Raw genomic sequence first — 22,957 nt, forward strand, 5'->3', positions numbered from 1 at the left:
TAAATTAATGAAATGGAGGAAAATACATTGTATTTACCTCGCAGACGCATGGCTGTATCTTCTCGTGGAAGTTTGAAGTCATCTGCTGCGCTCTGCTGGTCGCATTATGAAACAAAACAGCTACTAAACGCAATCCGGGGGCTAGCACAGTCGTCGCAGTCTGGAGTGAGACAGAAAAGTGACGCATTTGAGGCACGGAAAATTTAAAACCAAGCCCACGCGATCGTGCGGGTCAGGGTGGAGGGGGTATCCAGAGACGTTCCGAACAAACTCTCTGACTACTGCCAAAGAAGCTAAATGAGGAACTTTAAGTGCCAAGACGACACGAAGGGAATTCACAGAAACGCATATTTAGCACGGTGCAGTGACTTTTCGAAATAAAAGCTGTGTCATTTGATGTAGAAAGTACCCGGCCTGAAATGAAGCCCTAGAGATTTTATTCTCAGATGAGATCCTCTTGGAAGGCAGCGCCGTCCATTTGGAAGGCTATCAGCTCCTTGCGCGCTCCTCTCTCCTATTAACGGGTCGTAAACGCCGCATGGATCCTCGTTAACCGTGAAGTATAAGCTCGGCGTCTACGGGCATAACAGCGCCCGAGGCTAAGAGGGAGGCAACGTCGTGCCAGGAGCTTATGAGGCCTGTTGTGCTGGCAGAGGGAAAACCTTGTCTCGGTTGAGTGTCGGACAGTCCAGCACACATTGAAGAACTTATAGATGCTGTTTTTGGGGGAGTATTTCTACCTCATACCACAACGCTGTCTTCAGATCATTTTTTTTATCCTTCTTGTCGGTTCAGATGTGCCGACCGCGTCTCAAGCAATCACGAAACGTGCTGACAAGTCTGTATATAGGGTGGTCCATTGACAGTCACCGGGCCAAATATTACACGAAATAAGCATCAAACGAAAAAACTACAAAGAACGAAACTCGTCTAGCTTGAAGGGGGAAACCAGATGACGCTACTAGATGGCGCTGTCATAGGTCAAACGAATATCAACTGCGTTTTTTTTTAAAATAGCAACCCCCATTTTTGTTACATATTCGTGTAGTACGTAAAGAAATATGAATACTTTAGTTGGACCACCTTTTCCGCTTTGTCATAAATGGCGCTGTAATAGTCACAAACGTATAAATACGTGGTATCACGTAACATTCCGTCAGTGCGGATGCTATTTGCTTCGTGATACATTACCCGTGTTAAAATGGACCGTTTACCAATTGCGGAAAAGGTCGATATAGTGTTGATGTATGGCTATTGTAATCAAAGTGCCCAACGGGCGTGTACTGTGTATGCTGCTTGGTACCCTGGACGACATCATCCAATTGTCTGGACCGTTCGCCGGATAGTTACGTTATTTAAAGAAACAGGAAGTGTTCAGCCACAAGTGAAACGTCAACCAAGACCTGCAATAAATGATGATGCCCAAGTAGGTGTTTTAGCTGCTGTCGCGGCTAATTCGTAAATCAGTAGCAGACAACAAATGTGTGTGAAATCTTATGGGACTTAACTGCTAAGGTCATCAGTCCCTAAGCTTACACACTACTTAACCTAAATTATCCTAAGGACAAACACACACACCCATGCCCGAGGGAGGACTCTAACCTCCGCCGGAATCAGCCGCACAGTCTATGACTGCAGCGCCTGAGACCGCTCTGATAATCCCGCGCGGCAGTAGCAGACAAATTGCGCGAGAATCGGGAATCTCAAAAACGTCGGTGTTGAGAATGCTACATCAACATCGATTGCACCCGTACCATATTTCTACGCACCAGGAATTGCATGGCGACGACTTTGAACGTCGTGTACAGTTCTGCCATTGGGCACAAGAGAAATTACGGAACGATGACAGATTTTTTACACGCATTCTATTTAGCGACGAAGCGTCATTCACCAACAGCGGTAACGTAAACCGGCATAATATGCACTATTGAGCAACGTAAAATCCACGATGGCTGCGAAAAGTGGAACATCAGCGACCTTGGCGAGTTAATGTATGGTGCGGCATTATGGGAGAAAGGATAATTGGCCCCCATTTCATCGATGGCAGTCTAAATGGTGCGGTGTATGCTGATTTCCTACGTAATGTTTTACCAATGTCACTACAAGATGTTTCACTGCATGACAGAATGGCGATGCACTTCCAACATGATGGATGTCCGACACATATCTCGCGTGCGGATGAAGCGGTATTGAATAGCATATTTCATGAGTGGTGGATTTGTCGTCGAAGCACCGCACGTTCACCAGAGCTGACGTCCCCGGATTTCTTTCTGTGAGGCAATTTTAAGGATATATCCCATCGTGATCCACCGACAACGCCTGACAACATGCGTCAGCGCATTGTCAATGCATGTGCGTACATTACGGAAGGCGAACTACACGCTGTTGAGAGGAATGTCGTTACACGTGTTGCCAAATGCATTGAGGTTGACGAACATCATTTTGATCATTTATTGCATTAATGCAGTATTTACAGGTAATCACGCTGTAACAGCATGCGTTCTCAGAAATGATAAGTTTACAAAGGTACATGTATCACATTGGAACAACTGAAATAAAATGTTCGAACGTACATACGTTCTGTATTTTAATTTAAAAATCCTGCCTGTTATCAACTGATCCTGTAAACCTGTGAGCCATATGTTTGTGACTATTACAGCGCCATGTATCACAAAGCCACAAAAAGTGATGCAACTAAAACATTCATACCTCTTTACGTACTACACGAATATGTAATAAATAATGCGAGTTGCTATTTAAAAAACGCAGTTGATATCCGTTTGAAATATGGTAGCGCCATCTAGCGGCCAACCATAGCGCCATCTGGTTTCCCCCTTCAAGCTAGACAAGTTTCGTTCTTTGTAGTTTTTTCGTTTGACGCTTATTTCGTGAGATATTTGGCCCGGTGACGATCAATGGACCACCCTGTATAAATATGTGTTTGGGATTCCCAGTTCTACCACGGATAAAGCACTCGGGTTACTTTGGGTTACCTCGTTTGTGGATTAAGTACGTATGGCTACGGCTTTTCCATTGAATGTCTTTGTGTCTTTCCCTACTTCTAGTTTAAGTAGTTCCCTTTTAAATGTTTCGGAGCCTATCACTCTTACGATTTTAACGTTTGGACTTCTTCGATGACTCATTACCAATCGTATAATCAAATAGTAATGATTTTTTCCGCTAATTTACGAGCAAGACGGTAATGGTAGCGTTCAGACTACGTCACTGCCGCACGCGAGTGCAGCACTGCTGAAGCACAAGTCGTGGGTTGCTTCGTCCCTGGCGCTGCTACAAAGAGGAAATGATTCGTTTGTACTCTCGTGGATAATGGGGTTGGGCACGGAAACACACGGACCAAATAACAATCCAGAAAATTTGCAATTGAGACTGAAACCTGGAGTGCCACATGAGATCTGCAAGACGACTATTACAGCAAGGAGGTCGCAAAGAAGGATTTGCGGCAATCCATCACAGAAAAAGCCTAAACAAGTTTCATTGACCATGTCAATAATAGAGAGAAACTTAGCCGGTAGTAAAAGTAATGTTTATTTCCACCAAGTATCAGTAATACAGGAAATATTGCTATAGCGAAAATATTTTACGAGTATAGTACATGCAAAATTGTATTTGAAGCAAACATCTCGGCTTCATGTTAAGCTTCACTTTAAATTCCATGTACAATTAACTCATTTCCATTCACCTTCATTCATGAAGTAATCATGAAATGTGTTCGGATGCATTTATTGACACTTCCGGGTAGAGATTTGTCTTCTGTTATCTCACCCCCCAGCACAGCAGCGCAGAGTACACTAATGACCATTAAAATTGCTACACCAAGAAGAAATGCAGATGATAAGCGGGTATTCATTGGAGAAATGTATTATACTAGAACAGACATGTGATTACATTTTCACGCAATTTGCGTGCATAGATCCTGAGAAATCAGTACCCACAACAACCACCTCTGGTCGTAATAACGTCCTTGATACGCCTGGGCATTGAGTCAAACAGAGCTTGGATGGCGTGTACAGGTACAGCTGCCCATGCAACTTCAACACGATACCACAGTTCATCAAGAGTAGTGACTGCCGTATTGTGACGAGCCAGTTGCTCGGCCAGCATTGACCAGACGTTTTCAATTGGTGAGAGATCTGGAGAACGTGCTGACCAGGGCAGCAGTCGAGCATTTTCTGTATTCAGAAAGTCCCGTACAGGACCTGCAACATGCGGTCGTGCATTATCCTGCTGAAATGTAGGGTTTCGCAGAGATCGAATGAAGGGTAGAGCCGCAGTTCGTAACACATTTGACATGTAACGTCCACTGTTCAAAGTGCCGTCAATGCGAACAAGAGGTGACCGAGACGTGTAACCAATGGCACCCCATACCATGACGCCAGGTGATATGCCAGTATAGCGATCACGAATACACGCTTCCAATGAGCGTTCACCGCGATGAGGCCAAACACGGGTGCGACCATCATGATGATGTAAACATAAATTGGATTCATCCGAAAAAATGACGTTATGCCATTCGTGCACCCAGGTTCGTCGTTGAGTACACCTTCGCAGGCGCTCCTGTCTGTGATGCAGCGTCAAGGGTAACCGCAGCCATGGTCTCCGAGCTGATAGTCCATGGTGCTGCAAACGTCGTCGAACTGTTCGTGCAGATGGTTGTTGTCTTGCAAACGTCCCCATCTGTTGACTCAGGGATCGAGACGTGGCTGCACGATCCGTTACTGCCATACAGTTAAGATGCCTGTCATCTCGACTGCTGGTGATACGAGGCCGTTAGGATCCAGCACGGCGTTCCGTATTACCCTCTTGAACCTACCGATTTCATATTGTGCTAACAGTCATTGGATCTCGACCAACGCGAGCAGCAATGTCGCGATACGATAAACCGCAATCGCGATAGACTACAATCCGACCTTTATCAAAGTCGGAAGCGTGATGGTACGCATTTCTCCCCCTTACACGAAGCATCGGAGCAACGTTTCACCAGGCAACGCCGGTCAACTGCTGTTTGTGTATGAGAAATCGGTTGGAAACTTACCTCATGGTTCAAATGGCTCTGAGCACTATGCGACTTAACTTCGGAGGTCATCAGTCCCCTAGACTTAGAACTACTTAAACCTAACTAACCTAAGGACATCACACACATCCATGCCCGAGGCAGGATTCGAACCTGTGACCGTAGCGGTCGCGCAGCTCCAAACTGTAGCGCCTAGGACCGCTTGGCCACACAGGCCGGCCAAACTTTCCTCATGGCAGCACGTTGTAGGTATCGGCACCGGCGCCAACCTTGTATGAATGCTCTGAAATGCTAATCGTTTACATATCGTAGCATCTTCTTCCTGTCGGTTAAATTTCGCTCCTGTAGCACGTCATGTTCGTGGTGTAGTAATTTTAATGGCCAGTAGTGTATGTCCCGTATCTTTCCCTGACGAAGTTATATAGAAAGCATCAAGTTTCTAATGTAATTTTTGCCGAATCTTGTTCAATGATGTATTCGCCACCTATTGCACACTATTTCACATAAGGTGGAAAGAACTTGTAGGGGCAGTAGCGTCCATCTGCAGCGCCGATCACCCTCTGTAACAACGTCACTAACGCCTGCGCCAACGCTGCTTGTCAACCACCGAGCAGTGCTGCTAGGCGGCCCCTTGTGAAGCCGGCCTGTGTCGAACCTCTCGGCCGCCAGCAAAACAACGCCTCTGCGATCGACTATGTCCATCCTAAACCCATCGATTCCGTATTTGCCGGACATTCGTGGAATCCCGCCCGAAGCGACCAGCGATATCGCAGAACGAGAACCCGTCGTTTCTGTCGGCTACGATATTGCCGCTGTCGAATTCCGGTAAATGTCAGTAGACGCTTCTCCTCCTTCCACGAGGCATAACAGTTTCCTCCAACAACCGTCATTTAAATGGCAACTTCGAAAGTGAAATCTACACAGTAATGTTTCTTTGTTTACATAACGCTGATGGTATCACTTTTACTTATTTTGTTCTGAAATGCTAATCATCTACATATCCAAGCTTGTCGAACACTTGTCGTCAGTCTGACATTTGCTGCATGTTGCCATGATATAGTACTTGCAATGGCCAGCAGTGTATACGTATGTACATCTCTGGTATTGATATGTATCCGCAGCTTTATGCTTTGGGCGGTGTTATGTCTTTGAGTAGCTATTTGCCATGTAGATACAATGAGGAGAGTAGTCAATATGTCCAAATTCACCACCTCAGCTCTGGAGGAAGTTGTGGTGTCACTGGCAGACACCACACTTGCTAGGTGGTAGCCTGTAAATCGGCCGCGGTCCGTTAGTATACGTCGGACCCGCGTGTCGCCACTATCAGTGATTGCAGACCGAGCGCCACCACACGGCAGGTCTAGTCTAGAGAGACTCCCTAGCACTCGCCCCAGTTGTAGAGCCGACTTTGCTAGCGATGGTTCACTGTCTACATACGCTCTCGTTTGCAGAGACGACAGTTTAGCATAGCCTTCAGCTACGTCATTTGCTACGACCTAGCAAGCACCCATAGTGCTCAGAGCCAAACACTTCCTCTCCGGTCTTCCTTATAACAGCACTATTTATTTTTCACCACTCCTGCAAACTCTCTGCCAATTTTACCTTTCCCAGTACTTTTTCACTAAACTCCTTTCTTAAATTTTTATCCTTTAATCTCCACCACTTAATTTTCCTTTCACAATGATTTATGTGCCTCTGTCTTTTGCATCCTTTCATCTCACAATCCGCTACAATCAACTTATGTTGTGTTGCTATTCCTTCACCGTATATGACCTTAGTATTTCGCACCTCCCCACTATTTTTCCTTCCACATAATATGTAATTAATTTGGCTTTTTTTCGCCACTCCTGTATGTTATTAGTTTTTCTCTTTTTCTTTGGCAGTAGGTATTCGTAATCACTAGATCAAAAACCACTGCAACTCCACTATCTTTTTTCCTTCCTCATTTCTCTCGCCGTACCCCTATCCTCCATGCCACCTCTCTTCCCCACCTTTCCTTCCACCAACATGACCATTTAGATCCCCTCCGATTATCACTCTTTCATTCTGAGAAGAGATTGTAAGACGAAAATTCACAAAATTAAAATCTAAAATAATGAAAATTAATGTATTCCAATTAAATCAGACGATGGTGACGGAATTAAATTAGTGAATAATTAGTCCATAATTCTTTTATATTTGAGCTGCGAAATGACTAGCGATAGCCGAAGAAGATAGCATGGTAGCATATAAGAGACAGACAGGCAATAGCAAGAAAGAAGATTTTTTTAACATAGAACATAAATTACAAATAGCAAGGAAAAACAATTTTTTAACATCTAACATAAATTTCTGGAAGCACTTATCACACTGAAGTGGAACGTGAGCACTAAACAGTTCAGACAAGACGACAACACAAACTTTTGAAATGTGATGCTATAGACGAAAGCTGAAGATTTGATAGTAGTCGAATAACTACACTGGTGTGCAAAACTTGACCGGCCGAGTGGCCGAGCGGTTCTAGGCGCTACAGTCTGGAACCGCGCGACCGCTATGGTCGCAGGTTCGAATCCTGCCTCGGGCATTGATGTGTGTGATATCCTCAGGTTAGTTAGGTTTAAGTAGTTCTAAGTTCTAGGGGACTGATGACCTCAGAAGTTAAGTCCCATAGTGCTCAGAGCCACATGAACATTTTGATCATCTGATGACTTTACAAGACGGTAAATGACAGCATCATTTGCAAACAATATAAGACGGCTACTCAGATTGTTTCCTACATCGTTAATGTAGATCAGGAACAATAGAGGGCCTATAACACTTCCTTGGGGAACGCCGGATATTAATTCCGTTTTACTCGATGACTTTCCGTCCATTACTACTAACTGTGACCTTTCTGACAGGAAATCACGAACCCAGTCGCACAACTGAGGCGATATTCCATAGGCACGCGATTTGGTTACAAGACGCTTGTGAGGAACGGTGTCGAAAGCTTTCTGGAAATCTAAAAATATGGAATCAATTTGACATCCCCTGTTGGTAGCACTCATTAATTCATCGGTATAAAGAGCTAGTTGTGTTTTGTAAGAACGATATTTTCTGAATCCGTGCTGACTATGTGTCAATATATCGTTTTCTTCGATATACTTCATAATGTCCGAATACAGTATATGTTCCAAAACTCTACTGCAAAATCGACCTCAGTGATATGGGCCCGTAATTCAGCGGATTACTCCTACTTCCCCTTTTTGGGTATTGGTCTGACTTGAGCAATTTTCCAGTCTTTGGGTACGGATCTTTCTGTGAGCGAATGGTTGTATATAATTGCTAAATATGGAGCTATTTTATCAGCATTCTCTGAGAGGAACCTGACTGGTATACAATCTGGACCGGAGGCCTTGGCTTTATTAAGTGACTTTAGCTGCTTAGCTACACCGAGGATTTATACTTCTATGTTTCTCTTCTTGGCAGTTGCTCTTGATTGGAATTCGGGAATATTTACTTAGTCTGACTTGGTGAAGGAGTTTCGGAAAACCGCCTTTAATAACGATGCTTTAATGGCACTGTCATCAGTGACTTCACTGTTGTTATTGCGCAATGAAGTTATAGATTCGTCTTGCACTGGTGTGCTTTATGTATGACCAGTATCTCTTTGGGTTTTTTGCCAGATTTGGAGACAGAATTTCGTTGTGGAAATTATTAAAAGCATCTTGCATTGAAGTTAGCTCTATATTTCGAACTTCTGCAAAACTTTGCCAGTCTTCGGGATTTTACAATCTTTTAAATTTGGCATGCTTTTTTCGCTGCTTCTGCAACAGCGATCTGACCCGTTTTGTGTGCCAAGGGGATCAGTACAACCACTTATTAATTACGCCCCTGCAATGTTATACGAGGGTTGGAATACGTTATGCACCCAGGAACGCTGACGACCTTGATCGTCTGGGTGGTCCACGTGTTACAGTGTGGGGAGGTATAACACAGCAAGGCCGTACTGATTTCCAAATCTTTGAGCACGATACACTCACCGGTCAACATTTTGTGACGGTGTACTCCTTCCACACGTGCATTCGGCCCTGACCATACTGTTATGGATTGCAGTACGCGACCACATCGAACCACTAAGGTGGAGCAGCCCTTTCCTCTAACTTAAATCCCATCTAGCACGTCGGGGATGCATTGGAAAGACGTCCACGTGGACCAATGACCATCCAGCAGCAGTTAGCCATGCTAGTGGAGGAACGGAGCAAAAAAAGGTTCAAATGGGTCTGAGCACTATGGGACTTAGCTTCTGTGGTCATCAGTCTCCTAGAACTTAGAACGACTTAAACCTAACTAACCTAAGGACATCCCACATATCCATGCCCCAGGCAGGATTCGAACCTGCGACCGAAGCGTTTGCGCGGTTCCAGACTGAAGCGCCTAGAACCGCTCGGCCACTCCGGCCGGCAGGAACGGAACAGCCTGTTACAAGGACTCCTTAGCAATCTTATGACCAGCATTCGAACATACTGCAGAGCATACTTTGCTGTCCGTGGTGATTACACAACCTGTTAAGAATCATGTGCTGCCTCTTTCAATGCCCAGCGAACGGAGATAAAACACGGCGACTACAGTGTAATTGTTGTCTTTGAATGAAACTCACAGTTATCTTTGTTTCACACCGTTTTCCTTTACTATGCAGTAACAGTTCTTTCTATGTGTCATCGAGTTATGTTACTTCGCAGTGACACATCATGCCAGAGTTACTTTCGCCCCTAACTTTTGCACACCATAGTAAGCAGGAAGTACTGAATGGAACTGAAGAGAAAAGAAAATTCTGGGCACAACTTGATTAAAAGAAGGGGTCAATTGTCAGGAAAGGTGCTGAGGCATCAAGGAATAATCAGTTCAGGTTCAAATAATTGTAGGTTTCAGTAGTTTCGACGAGTTGAAGAGGATAGACTACCGTGTAGAGTTGCATCGAACCAGTTTTCAGACAGAAGGACACAACAGCAACAATACACTTATCGAAAAAAATGTATTCAGTAGATAAGCATCAGCCTGCCAGAAATATTTCCGATAGCTGTTGCCGTTTAGTAAGATAAGTGTACATTTTAACGGGCCTCTTGCAAAGCGCGTCAAATTATTTCATGTGTATGCAGCGGAACAGCAAAACTGTGACGCTGATTTGCGGACGGCGGCCGTTGTGTGCGCAGCAGTTCGTGTGGAACGAGTTCAGCGACGAGTACTCGGCGACGGACCGCCGCTACGCCTACTACCCCACCGTGGTGATCAACGAGCGCCTGTACGAGCTCAAGGTCTCCGACATTCCCGTCATCCCCTACTTCCCCGTCAACTCGTTCTGCGAGTGGGCGGACTTCCGCTTCTACGGACTCAGGAGCGCCAACGCGTACGTGCTGGTGAGTACGGGGTGTAAGCAGCGGCGTTCCCAGCTCCACTTCGCTGGTGAGTACGGGGTGTAAGCAGCGGCGTTCCCAGCTCCACTTCGTATCTGCTGTCTTTCGCACAAGTCTGCAAACCGAAACAGAGACCTGGTCAGGGCGGCTACAACATCAAGTTTAAGCCTGAGCAGCAGGTAGAGGAAAGTGCCAACAGTTCATAATCCGTCATTCTTAGAAGTCCAGCATTGTCACGTCCATCTGCAGGGTGTCTCAGGATTCAGTGATATGACAGAAACCCTCATTTGATATGAAATATTTGATACGGATATACACCCTATTCCCCATGGTTTCCGAAATACCCTCTTAAGACAAAAAAATCACGCACCATGAAGGAATTATTCGAATGGGACGGAAATCTGTAGATGTGATGCAAACATACAGACATGAAAATAATTGCAACTTCAGCAAAATTGGATGATTTACTCAAGACTGGGATACTCTCATTCAAATTCTACAGGTGACAGGGGTAAAACACAGGGAGCGAAAGGCTACGTACAATTTGTACAGAAACCAGATGACACTTATAAGAGTCGAGGGGCATGAAAGAGAAGCAGTGGTTGGGAAGGGAGTGAGATAGGGTCGTAGCCTCTCCCCGATGTTCTTCAATCTGTAGATTGAGCAAGCAGTAAAGGAAACAAAAGAAAAAATCGGAGTAGGTATTAAAATCCATGGAGAAGAAATAAAAACATTGAGGTTCGCCGATGACATTGTAATTCTGTCAGAGAAAGCAAAGGACTTGGAAGAGCAGTTGAACGGAATGGACAGTGTCTTGAATGGAGGATATAATATGAACATCAGCAAAAGTAAAACAAGGATAATAGAATGTAGTCGAATGAAGTCGGGTGATGCTGAGGGAATTGGATTAGGAAATGAGACACTAAAAGTAGTAAAAGAGTTTTGCTATTTGGGGAGCAAAATAACTGATGATGCTCGAAGTAGGGAGGATATAAAATGTAAACTGGCAATGGAAAGGAAAGAGTTCTGAAGAAGAAAAATTTGTTAGCATCGAGTATAGATTTAAATGTCTGGAAGTCATTTCTGAAAGTATTTGTATGGAGTGTAGCCATGAATGGAAGTGAAACGTGGACGAGAAATGGTTTGGACAAGAAGAGAATAGAAGCTTTCGAAATGTGGTGCTACAGAAAAATGTTGAAGATTAGATGGGTAGATCACATAACTAATGAGGAGATGTTGAACAGAATTGGTGAGAAGAGGAGCTTGTGGCACAACTTGACAAGAAGAAGGGACCGCTTGGTAGGACATGTTCTGAGGCATCAAGGGATCACAAATTTAGTATTGTAGGGCAGCGTGGAGGGTAAAAATCTTAGAGGGAGACCAAGAGATGAATACACAAAGCAGATTCAGAAGGATGTAGGTTGCCGTAAGTACTGGGAGATGAAGGAACTTGCACAGGATAGGGTAGCATGGAGAGCTGCATCAAACCAGTCTCAGGACTGAAGACCACAACAACAACAACAACTCAAGAGAAAGAGCTTCACAAACTGAGTAAATCATTAACGCATTGGTCCACCTCTGGCAATAATGCAGGCAGGCAGTTATTCGTTGTGGCGTTGATTGGTAGGGTTGTTGGTTGTGCTCCAGAGAGACGGCGTGCCAAATTTTGTCCAGCTGACATGTTAGAGCATCAAAACCTCGAGCTGGTTGGAGGGCTCAGCCCATAATTCTCCAAATAATCTTACTTGGGAAGAGCTCTGGTGACCTGTCTGTCTTCAGTGATGAGTCCCAATTCGAACAGAGCCCCAATGACTAGCGTCTGGAGACGCCTGGACTTTGATGGGATACCAATCTGTTGTCTGCATACTACCCGACAACCTGGAGTGGTAGCCTTGGCAGCCATTGCTCTTCACAGCAGGACCCGTACAGCACAGCATAACGTCGACGATATTCTACGCACCTTTTTGTTGCCTTCATGACAAGCCATACTTGGCTTAAAGTTCATCAAGGTAATACCTGCCGACACACAGCAAATGTGTGTCGGCAGAATTTCGTACGATGACCTGTCATCTGTTACATTACCAGATGGCAAGTTTGTGTTATTTGCAGATGATACAAACATTGCAATAAATAGTAAATCAAATATAAATTTAGAAAGGGCAGCTAATCAAATTTTTACTGTCATTAATAAGTGGTTCATAGCCAATTCACTGTCAATAAAATTTGAAAAGACCCACTATATGCATTTCAGAACTCCCAAGAGATTTCCTTCTGGTGTGTATAAAATATGATGACATAGAAATAGGAGAAGTTGAGAGTGTAAAATTCTTGGGATTACAACTTGATAATAAATTCAGTTGGGAGCAACATACTAACGAACTACTAAAACGCCTAAACAAGTCTGTCTTTGCAATGCGAATGATGTCAGACATAGGAGATAAGAATATAAAAAAACTGGCATATTTTGCTTATTTTAACTCCATTATGTTGTATGGTATCATAAATTTGGGGTAACTCAACAAACAGAAAAAAATTTTTAGTGTACAGAAGCGTATAATAAGAGTAATGTGTTGTGTAAAGCCAAGAACATCATGTCGAAACCTTTTCAAAGAATTGGGCATATTAACCACAGCTTCTCAGTATATTTATTCCTGAATGTAGTTTGTTCTAAATAACACATCTCTTTTTCCAACTAACTGCTTAGTACATAGTATCAATACTAGGAATAAGAACAATATACATAAAGATTTAAAATCACTTACTCTTGCCCAGAAAGGAGTCCAGTATTCAGCAACGCATATTTTCAATAAGTTACCAGCAAACATTAAGAGTATAGTTTCAGACAAAGCACAATTTAAACATAATTTAAAAGAATTTTTGGTGGCCAGCTCCTTCTATTCCATCCATGAGTTTCTCAACAAGTGTAGTAGACCATTTTAATGAAAATGTATTATACTTTAATTTTTGACAATATTTGGTTGTAACAGCCAAGTAACTACCTACTGTGTAAATGATGGATGTATGGAAAGCAGATGTAAGTCTTAAGTCTGTAAATAGTGGAAGTTTAATTTTAAATCTTTTATATAATCTGACTGTTCTTAACTGAGGATCATTGAAATGAATAATTTACTTTAGTCTTTGACAATACTTAGTTGTAATAGACAAGAAACTAGCAAATGTCTGAATGATGGTTTTAATGAAAGCAGATGTAAGTATTAAATCTGTAAATATTAGAAGCTTAAATTTAATTCATGCACATAATTTTACTGTTTATTGACTGAGGATCATTAAAATTAATGAAACCTAAGTTTTTCCAATTAAAGTTTTGTAATGTGCCTATCTGACTTGTTCCACACCCAGAATGATTCCCTCTTTTATGGCTCTGTGAAATGAATCATTAATCTAATCTCTAATCTAATCTACTACTTGTCTTCGTGCTTGTCGAACCATATCTTTGCAAGTACGGTCGATCGGTCTCTCCTCAATTTAGAACATTTGGAGCTTAATGGGCAGCTCTTCAAACAGCTCACGTTTTCGACTATCTAACGCAACAACTCCATCAGTCTAAGCCAAGCCGAATAAGTTCTGCAAGGGGGCCAGAGGAGGACCAACGTGTTACTGACTTGCTCAGTTTGTAATGCTCTTCCTCTCGGATAAATCATCCATTTTTTTCTGAGATTGTCATCATTTCTTTTTCGGCACATGTACATAACATCTACCGAGTTCCGTCCTATTGGGGCAATTCCTTCTTAAGTGTAACAATGTACATTAAATTTAATGTGTTCTATCTCGATAACCATCCGGAATAGGGCATGTGTCGATATGAAGCTTTTTGCTTCACGTAAGCATACTTGTAACATCCTTGAACATTAACGATTCCTCCTGGGACACCCAGTATACGCCAAGTGTCGTGCATGGCACAGTGATTAACCAATGGCCGTCACTTTTGCTTGGGACTACCCCGCGTGAAGTTTCACAATTCTCATTGGCGGTGTGTTGTGTGGGAGGCCATGGTCTGAATAAACCACAGGATGCCTTATTCTCGTGCTTCATTTTGTCGTATGAGCCAAAGAAGTATGCTCTTTTTCAAACCGTATCGCACTTGCGACGGCTCTTTTATTCCAGTTAACCCCCTTATCAAGACCATGACCGATATTTTTTTTTTTTTTTTTGGGTCGTTGATCGATCAAGCTCTCCGTGTCTTATGGCCAAAGTCCGCCTATTGTTACCCGGTAGCTGAGAATGACCATCTCATAAACGCCGCAGCTCGTCTACCTTTGCTGCCCTACTGTGTCCTATCTGTCAACAGAGTTTAATGATAGTGCAGGCACAGGTGTTTTGGAGCACATCGTTTAGCGCACATTGTTGAACATTGGCTTCGCAGCAGACGACCCTAGCTGAGTTCCCATGTTGATCCATCTTTAACACTACCATGTACTATTGCTGTATTATAACCTAAAAGATGGAGGCAGTAGTTCGTGTAATGAAATTATTTTTATTAAAGCAAATACAGTATAAAGAAGCAGAGCACTGTTACCCTCTGAAAGGAATTTTGTTATGTTGACTGTGATGTACCTAACGGAGGTAGCTTATCGGAAGTAAAAGTCACAATTACGTAAACATTTAAACAGTAACAAACAATAATTTACCTATCCACAGTGTCCAAATGATAATAAAAAACGGTCGCCAGCCTAATTAGGCATAAGAATGAGTAACATTCTTGTTCAAGAAACTGAAAATAAGTAACTTCAATGGGTAATCACAGCCTATACTTTGTCACCCAAGAGTGCAATGAACTCTGGAAACTGCATATGTTCACTTTAAAGTTGGAGCAGACAGAGCTGAACAAACTATTTGCATAAATATAACAGATAACGAAACACACTATTACCTTGAGGACTTAGTCAAACTGAATGGTCTCAATAATGTCACTCTTAATATTCATTGTAGAATCGTAAATTGGACGTAGGATCAATAGTACTTTTCAAACATATTCCTATCTGACTTGAAATATGGATATGGTTCACAGCAAAATTAGTTATTGTGCATAGATTAAGTCTCTCACTACCAAACAACTTTCTACTCAAAATGGAAATTACAAGGAATTCACTAACAGATTATTTCTCACTGTCTTTTGAATGAAGAAGTTACTGTTTTCATAGATAGTGGTCTTTCCATTAATCGTTATCTAGCATGAGCATAATAGACAAACTGTGGATCCTGTTTCATCAATAATATGTTTTTTAACATACAAGAGGAAGTCAATATTTTACAGAATTTGACTTGAGTATTAAGAGTAATTAAAACGTTCTATAATTAAGTAACTTTGTGCATTTGAAATACTTAATCTTGACCCCTGCAGCATAGCAAACTAAACACATTTTCAATATACTAAAGAAACAAGCCCTTAACAAACATGTACATGTAACTTTAAACAGTAATAGTTCTCAACTTTTACTGCAGTAGAACACAAGTTATTGTGGTTATAAGACAATAGCTCACCTTTACGTGATTTTCAACAGACTGCACTGTGATCATTTAATTTGCAAAACTCTATAAGCCACAGTTTTGAGAACATTCACTTTAGAAGTTGGTAACAAAATATTAATAAGCAGTTTTAATAGAAAAATTATTTTCAGCAAGCATCATTTACTATATTACTCTGTTCCGCTATATTAACTTTAACTTAGTTTCTTCTTACTATCTTCAAGTGGCATTAATTAGTAAAACATTGAGCTTTAATGTTCTTTCAATAAGGAGACTCGGTAATCACTTTAGTATGGGAACGATCCTAAGTGGAATGTGACGGAGGATAAATCAAGGTAGGTTTTCATAAATAGTCTTTTGGTTACCTTAGTATTGAAAACAAATAAATCATCCACATTAGCTGATCCTTCACTGTACATTTTTATAATTCCTTGGTTCCTTTTCAGTGATTTCGCAACGTGGTGGCTACTGCATGGTGGTAGGTGGATAAGGTAGAATCGCTGGACTCTGTTATTTCTTGGTGCCGATGATAAATACCAATTTCAGAATAGTTCCAGCTCTTTAGCCATCCATACGAGACATTGGAAAGCGTCACGAAAAGTCTCTCTCGGAACCAACATAATACACAACTTTTACGTGAGCAGTTGATTGTTTGGTAGGTAGTCGTCGACTGACTCTTGGCTACACATTTTTATCCATACCAACCACATTTTGCGCACGCTACAAAGTTCCGTTCCACAGAGGAACCACAACGCCTTTGACATACAAAATAACTAAGAACCCAAAGTGAAGGTCAGCATATTACAGTTTATTGATAATTGTTACTTATGGACCGTCTGACAGCAACTGAATAAAACAATTTTAGTGCCATACGCGTTTCGCCTTTATTTTCATCATCAGTGGCCTGGAATATGTACATATGTTAGCTATGTAATTTACATTTTCGTCACTGTGCCTATAGGTTATAAACAGTTCTGGTGGTTGGTATTTCCTATTAAGTAGTAATGTTTTCAACTACACTTACAGGTTGCGTGGACAATTTCTTACATATTACGCTTATATATATATATATATATATATATAAGGAGCGTAATGTGTAAGAAATAACCTACAGGCACAGTGACAAAAACGTAAATTAAATAGCTAACATACACTCCTGGAAATGGAAAAAAGAACACATTGACACTGGTGTGTCAGACCCACCATACACGGATGCACGCCAAGACCGTAGGATCCTACGCAGTGCCGTAGGAGACCGCACCGCCACTTCCCAGCAAATTAGGGACACTCTTGCTCCTGGGGTATCGGCGAGGACCATTAGCAACCGTCTCCATGAAGCTGGGCTACGGTCCCGCACACCGTTAGGCCGTCTTCCGCTCACGCCCCAACATCGTGCAGCCCGCCTCCAGTGGTGTCACGACAGGCGTGAATGGAGGGACGAATGGAGACGTGTCGTCTTCAGCGATGAGAGTCGCTTCTGCCTTGGTGCCAATGATGGTCGTATGCGTGTTTGGCACCGTGCAGGTGAGCGCCACAATCAGGACTGCATACGACCGAGGCACACAGGGCCAACACCCGGCATCATGGTGTGGGGAGCGATCTCCTACACTGGCCGTACACCTCTGGTGATCGTCGAGGGGACACTGAATAGTGTACGGTACATCCAAACCGTCATCGAACCCATCGTTCTACCATTCCTAGACCGGCAAGGGAACTTGCTGTTCCAACAGGACAATGCACGCCCGCATGTATCCTGTGCCACCCAACGTGCTCTAGAAGGTGTAAGTCAACTACCCTAGCCAGCAATATCTCCGGATCTGTCCCCCATTGAGCATGTTTGGGACTGGATGAAGCGTCGTCTCACGCGGTCTGCACGTCCAGCACGAACTCTGGTCCAACTGAGGCGCCAGGTGGAAATGGCATGGCAAGCCGTTCCACAGGAATATCTACGATCGTCTCCATGGGAGAATAGCAGCCTGCATTGCTGCGAAAGGTGGATATACACTGTACTAGTGCCGACATTGTGCATGCTCTGTTGCCTGTGTCTATGCGCCTGTGGTTCTGTCAGTGTGATCATGTGATGTATCTGACCCCAGGAATGTGTCAATAAAGTTTCCCCTTCCTGGGACAATGAATTCACGGTGTTCTTATTTCAATTTCCAGGAGGAGTGTATGTATATATTCCAGGCCACTGATGATACCTTGCAGAAAATAAAGGCGAAACGCGTATAGCACTAAAATTGTGTTTTATTCAGTTGCTGTCAGACGGTCCGTAAGTAAAAATTATAAATATACCGTAATATTACACGCAACTGAGGAAGACAGGACTACAAAAGTTAAAGGTCAGCAGCTTACTCAACAGCAACCAAACATATTAAATAAAACAGAACATTCGCATATATTGACATTTCTACTAAAAAATCATTCACACAGAAATTACAGTCATATACAGTAAGTTTTGTTCCATCCAAATTAGACAAAGAATGTAAATGACAGATACACTACATTGCATAGAATCAAACCATGACATCAAAGTTTTTACAAGGAAAGGAGTATACAATTTTGTGTTATCGATTCAATCAAACACATTTACAGAAGCTCAAGAATGGAATGTTGAACAAAACAGAAAGAAAAATGAATCAACAAAACGTATGTAGTGTCTAAGCTATGGTGTTACACATCGATATCGTCAATTACGATTTCAGTGGGCACGAGGTCATCGAAAATGGACTCTGAATCAAATGAAACGAGTCAAATGGTGGATAACTCGCGTTTCTTGTTGCACCAGGTCGATGGACGTATCTGACATGCCGTTATCCAGGCGAACAGTTGCTCAAAACATTCATCGCGCCCACGGACGCCGGTCGATCGGCGGTCGGGGTATGCTATGGGGGACATTCGCTTGGACATCAATGGCTCCTGCGGCAGTAATCGAAGGCACCAAGACAGATGTGCAGTGCATGAACATTATTGCAAAGCACTTGCATCCCTCCATTATTGATTCCTTTCTTGATTTCTTCCAGTAGGACAACTGACCATGTCATAGGGCCACAATAGAGCTACAAAGGTTTTAGCAACATGATAATTGATGGCTATCAAGCTCACCTGATCTGAACACGATGGAACACATATGGGACGCAGCTGGGCGCCATATCCGCTCAGGAAAACCACAGGATGGGAATTTAAGGAAATTGTGTGACCTGCACGTGGACATTTGTTGCCACACAGTTTGAAAAACTAGCAAGGACTTCTTAGAAGCTACGTCACGTAGAATTCGTTGCTGTAGTGATTTTCAGTTGAACCAACACGCTATTAAGCAAGTGCTCATAATGGTTTAGCTTATCAATGTATTAATCGAAAGCACTTTACTCTGCAAAATACAGGTTGATTCTTACAATAAAGTGAAAACAGCTTTAGTTAATATGGTATCTGTTAATAAGAAATAATACCGTTACGGGATTCAAAACGACTGATTCATACTCGAACTGATGTTCACACACACACACACACTCACTGGTCATACCGGACTCGAGAGTCCATTACAGCAGCAACGTATTTTCGCCATCTGTCCCTGTCTTGGGGTATTTCCTTCCATTCACCTTCAATACCTAGGCTCCTCAAATTAGCCTTCACATTGTCCTCCCATCTACGCCTCGGTCTCCCCACAGGATGTTTTCCCTCTAGGTGCCCTACCAGTACTCTGCGCGCTGCCCTGCCCTCATCCATTCGAGCTACGTGACCCGCCCATTGCAGCCTACGTGATTTAATAATACTCAATAGAGTTCGTGAACCTCTTCGTTATGCAGTTTTCGCCACTCTCCGCTAATGTCATCCCTTTTTGCTCCGAAAATTTTCCTCAAACGGCTTTTCATTTTGCACAGTGAGAGACCAAGTCTCACACCCATACAGCATAACTGGTAGAATAATAGTTTTGTATATTCTAATCTTTAAATTCCTAGACAATATATGTGATGTAAGTAATCTATTCAGTGAGAAGTAGCACTCATTTCCCGCCCATAATCTCTTCTTCAGTTCGGATTCAATCTCATTTCTCGAAGTGAAGTCCACGCCTAGATACTTAAATGTGTTCACTTTTTCAAACTGCATGTCTCCAACTCTTAACATTTCCTGATCTACTGCTGTTGGCATTCTAATAGTAACCAGGTATTTAGTTTTGTTTTCACTTATCCTTAGACCTACATCTTCATTAGCCTGGATTAACGCATTTGCATTTGCTGTTACAGATTCTTTCCTATCGCTAATGATGTTTAGATCATCTGCATACCCTAATATCTTAATATTTCCATTTAACTCCACACCCTCTGAATTATCTTCTGCCATTCGTACAATATATTCTATGACTGAATTAAAAAGTAGCGGGGACAGGGCATCTCCCTTCTTAAGTCCGTTCTTTATTACAAATTCTTCTGACTCCAATTTCCCCACGCGTACTCTACCTTTTGTGTTTTTCAAACTCGCTTCTATAAGTCTAACATACTTCTTTGGTATTCCAAGTTCCAAAAGAATTCTGTACAATTTTGATTGCAATACTGAATCATATGCTTTTGTAAAATCTATGAAAAGATTATGAACTGGTTTATTGTATTCCCATTTCTTTTCCAAAATTTGACCTATAGTTGATCTGTTCCTCCGAAAGCCAGCTTGGTAATCCCTCTTAATTTCATCTCCATATTGTGCAAGCCTGCTTAGCAGATTATTCGAGAAAATTTTGGAACATACTGGTAATAGCGATATCCCTCTATAATTACTACAATCTATTTTGTCGCCTTTCTTAAAAATTGGGATCAGAATCGACTCCTGCCACTCTTCAGGTATCATCTCTGAGTTCCATACTCTAGTTATCACTTTGTGAACTACTTCCACCAATTTCTGTCCCCCATTTTTAACTAATTCTGCAGCTCTGCAATCTGATCCTGGGGCTTTATGGTTTTTCAATTTGTCGATTGCATTTCTTACTTCCTTTAACGTTGGCTCAGGTATCTGGGGCTCTGCTGAATTTATTTCGTACGCCCGCTCTTTTCCTGCTTCCTGATGTACATTTAATTGATGCTCAAAATATGCCTTCCATTTACTTAATATAGCACTGGGGTCTGTCAGTATTCCCCCGGCATCCCCACGAAGGGCATTTGTCCTAGCCTTGAACCCCTTCCTATACCCATTTATGTTTAGGTAAAGTTCCCTAATGTTTTTTGTTTTTCTCTTTGTTTCCATTTTTTTAATCTGATTGTTCAAATAATCCCTCTTCTTTTCCCGTAACCTACGACCAACTTCCCTTCTCATGTTCAAGAACTCCTCTCGTTTTCTGTCTCCCATTCTATCCCAGTCTAATCGCGCTTTTCTCCTTTCCTCTACCAATTTGTTGCATTGCTCATCAAACCACGGTTTCCTCGTTTCTTCTTAATTGCCTCTTTCATATTATTCCTCACAGTGATCCACTGTTTATTTACATTCTCGTCTTGATCTTCGTGTGTCCTGAGAGCATCAAACTTATTTGAAATTTCTATCATGTGTCTTCTTTTAATGTTTTCATCATTTAGCTTGTCAGTGTCGAATCTAACAAGTTCTGCATTGTGACACTTTGATGTTGCTGTAGATAGCCGTTATTGAGCTTTGGCAACTACAAGAAAATGATCAAAATAGCAGTCTGCTCCCCTGAAAGTGCTAACATTTTCTATACTAGTGTGCCACTTCCGATCTACAAGAACATGATCAATTTGGTTTCGGGTGTGTCCATCCGGAGAGACCCAAGTTGCTGATGTTCGCGTTTAGAATTACATGTATTGCAGTTTATGCTGTACACAAGGTAATGTTTGATTTTTGTTGTGGCGAAAATTTCTTAGGATGGTGGTGCCACCAAAAATCTTGCCCCTTTTCATAGCACTGTTGCCCGGCTTTTAATAATTTCATATTTAGCAAATAGTAAACAAGTCTCCACACTTTTCTGAAATTTAGGACACCGGGAGTACAAATTACACACACATATATTCCAGCTGTTTTTACATTATTGTAAGAATAAACCTGAATTTTCTCATAGCCACTGCCTAACGTCAGTTTTCGTTCAAATTTTTTCTCCAAAAACTGTGATGTTTGTTTTTGATACACTACAACAATAAAGGACTTAAATACACTGATACACTGATATCAACCTCAGTCCAGGAAATAATGGAACACACTTACAATTGGTTCACATCCATCAATTTAACAAAATAATATTACAAAAGCTCACATTATACACTTTCAAACAAAGATAAATTCAGTACTAACACCCATTTATGAAACTGAAAATAAGCAACAGGTTTCTAAATATCGACCCATCTCCCTGTTTTCATTGTTATCAAATATTTTTCAGAAGATAGCTTACAACAGAATATTCAACAACTCATTTAATAATAGCTCAGTTCACCTTGCGTAACGAATTCTGTATTGAGAACGCAATTTAAGATCGCTCGTATTTTTATGATGGGACCGAACATGTAACAATATTGTGCTGATATTTTCTAAAATCTTGCTAGTGTTCTGACTGTGTAGATTATAGCACTCTACTCTAAAAACGAAATTTTGTGGTGTTAAAGGTATTCCCCTGGCAATTATTAGCTTAATAATAGAAAATAGCGGGCCGCAATAACTTATGACACCACAAGTATAGGACTAAATTTCTAACGAGAAAACAATAAATAAGGTATTCTGCTAGTTGCTGTACTTGGAACATTCCTGTTCTTTGACTTTCAGAAGTAATTTGTATGGGAAACTGGAGACCTCTCTAAAAATCTAATGTTTTCTGATGATACAATCGTACCGATAAAGTGCCCAGACACATCCACATTAGACACAGCGTAGAGAATAATGGTGCAGGCTTGTAGCTGGTTAAGAACAAACAGAGTACACCATAATGTTACGAAGTATTATGCAGTTACAGACAAAACAACATGAATTGTAAGAATCAGAAGTAGAGATCAATGATCACACACTGGACGGGGATCCAAGTGAGGTGTTCACAGGCGTCCAGAGAGATAAATTTGGAAATTTGTGGTAAGGACTGTGGGAC

General features: G+C 42.0%; 1 protein-coding gene across 1 annotated transcript in view; it reads left to right on the top strand.

Moving 5' to 3' along the window:
- LOC126285144 (ras-like protein family member 10B) overlaps window positions 1-22,957 on the top strand; it is a 234,204-nt gene that overhangs the window by 180,512 nt on the left and 30,735 nt on the right. The window contains exon 3 of the mRNA XM_049984460.1: window positions 10,204-10,407. Within this exon, the coding sequence (XP_049840417.1) occupies window positions 10,204-10,407 (204 nt within the window). The remainder of the gene's footprint in view (window positions 1-10,203; window positions 10,408-22,957) is intronic.

This window comes from Schistocerca gregaria, chromosome 8 (assembly GCF_023897955.1).
Source record: "Schistocerca gregaria isolate iqSchGreg1 chromosome 8, iqSchGreg1.2, whole genome shotgun sequence".
Lineage (NCBI taxonomy): Eukaryota > Metazoa > Arthropoda > Insecta > Orthoptera > Acrididae > Schistocerca > Schistocerca gregaria.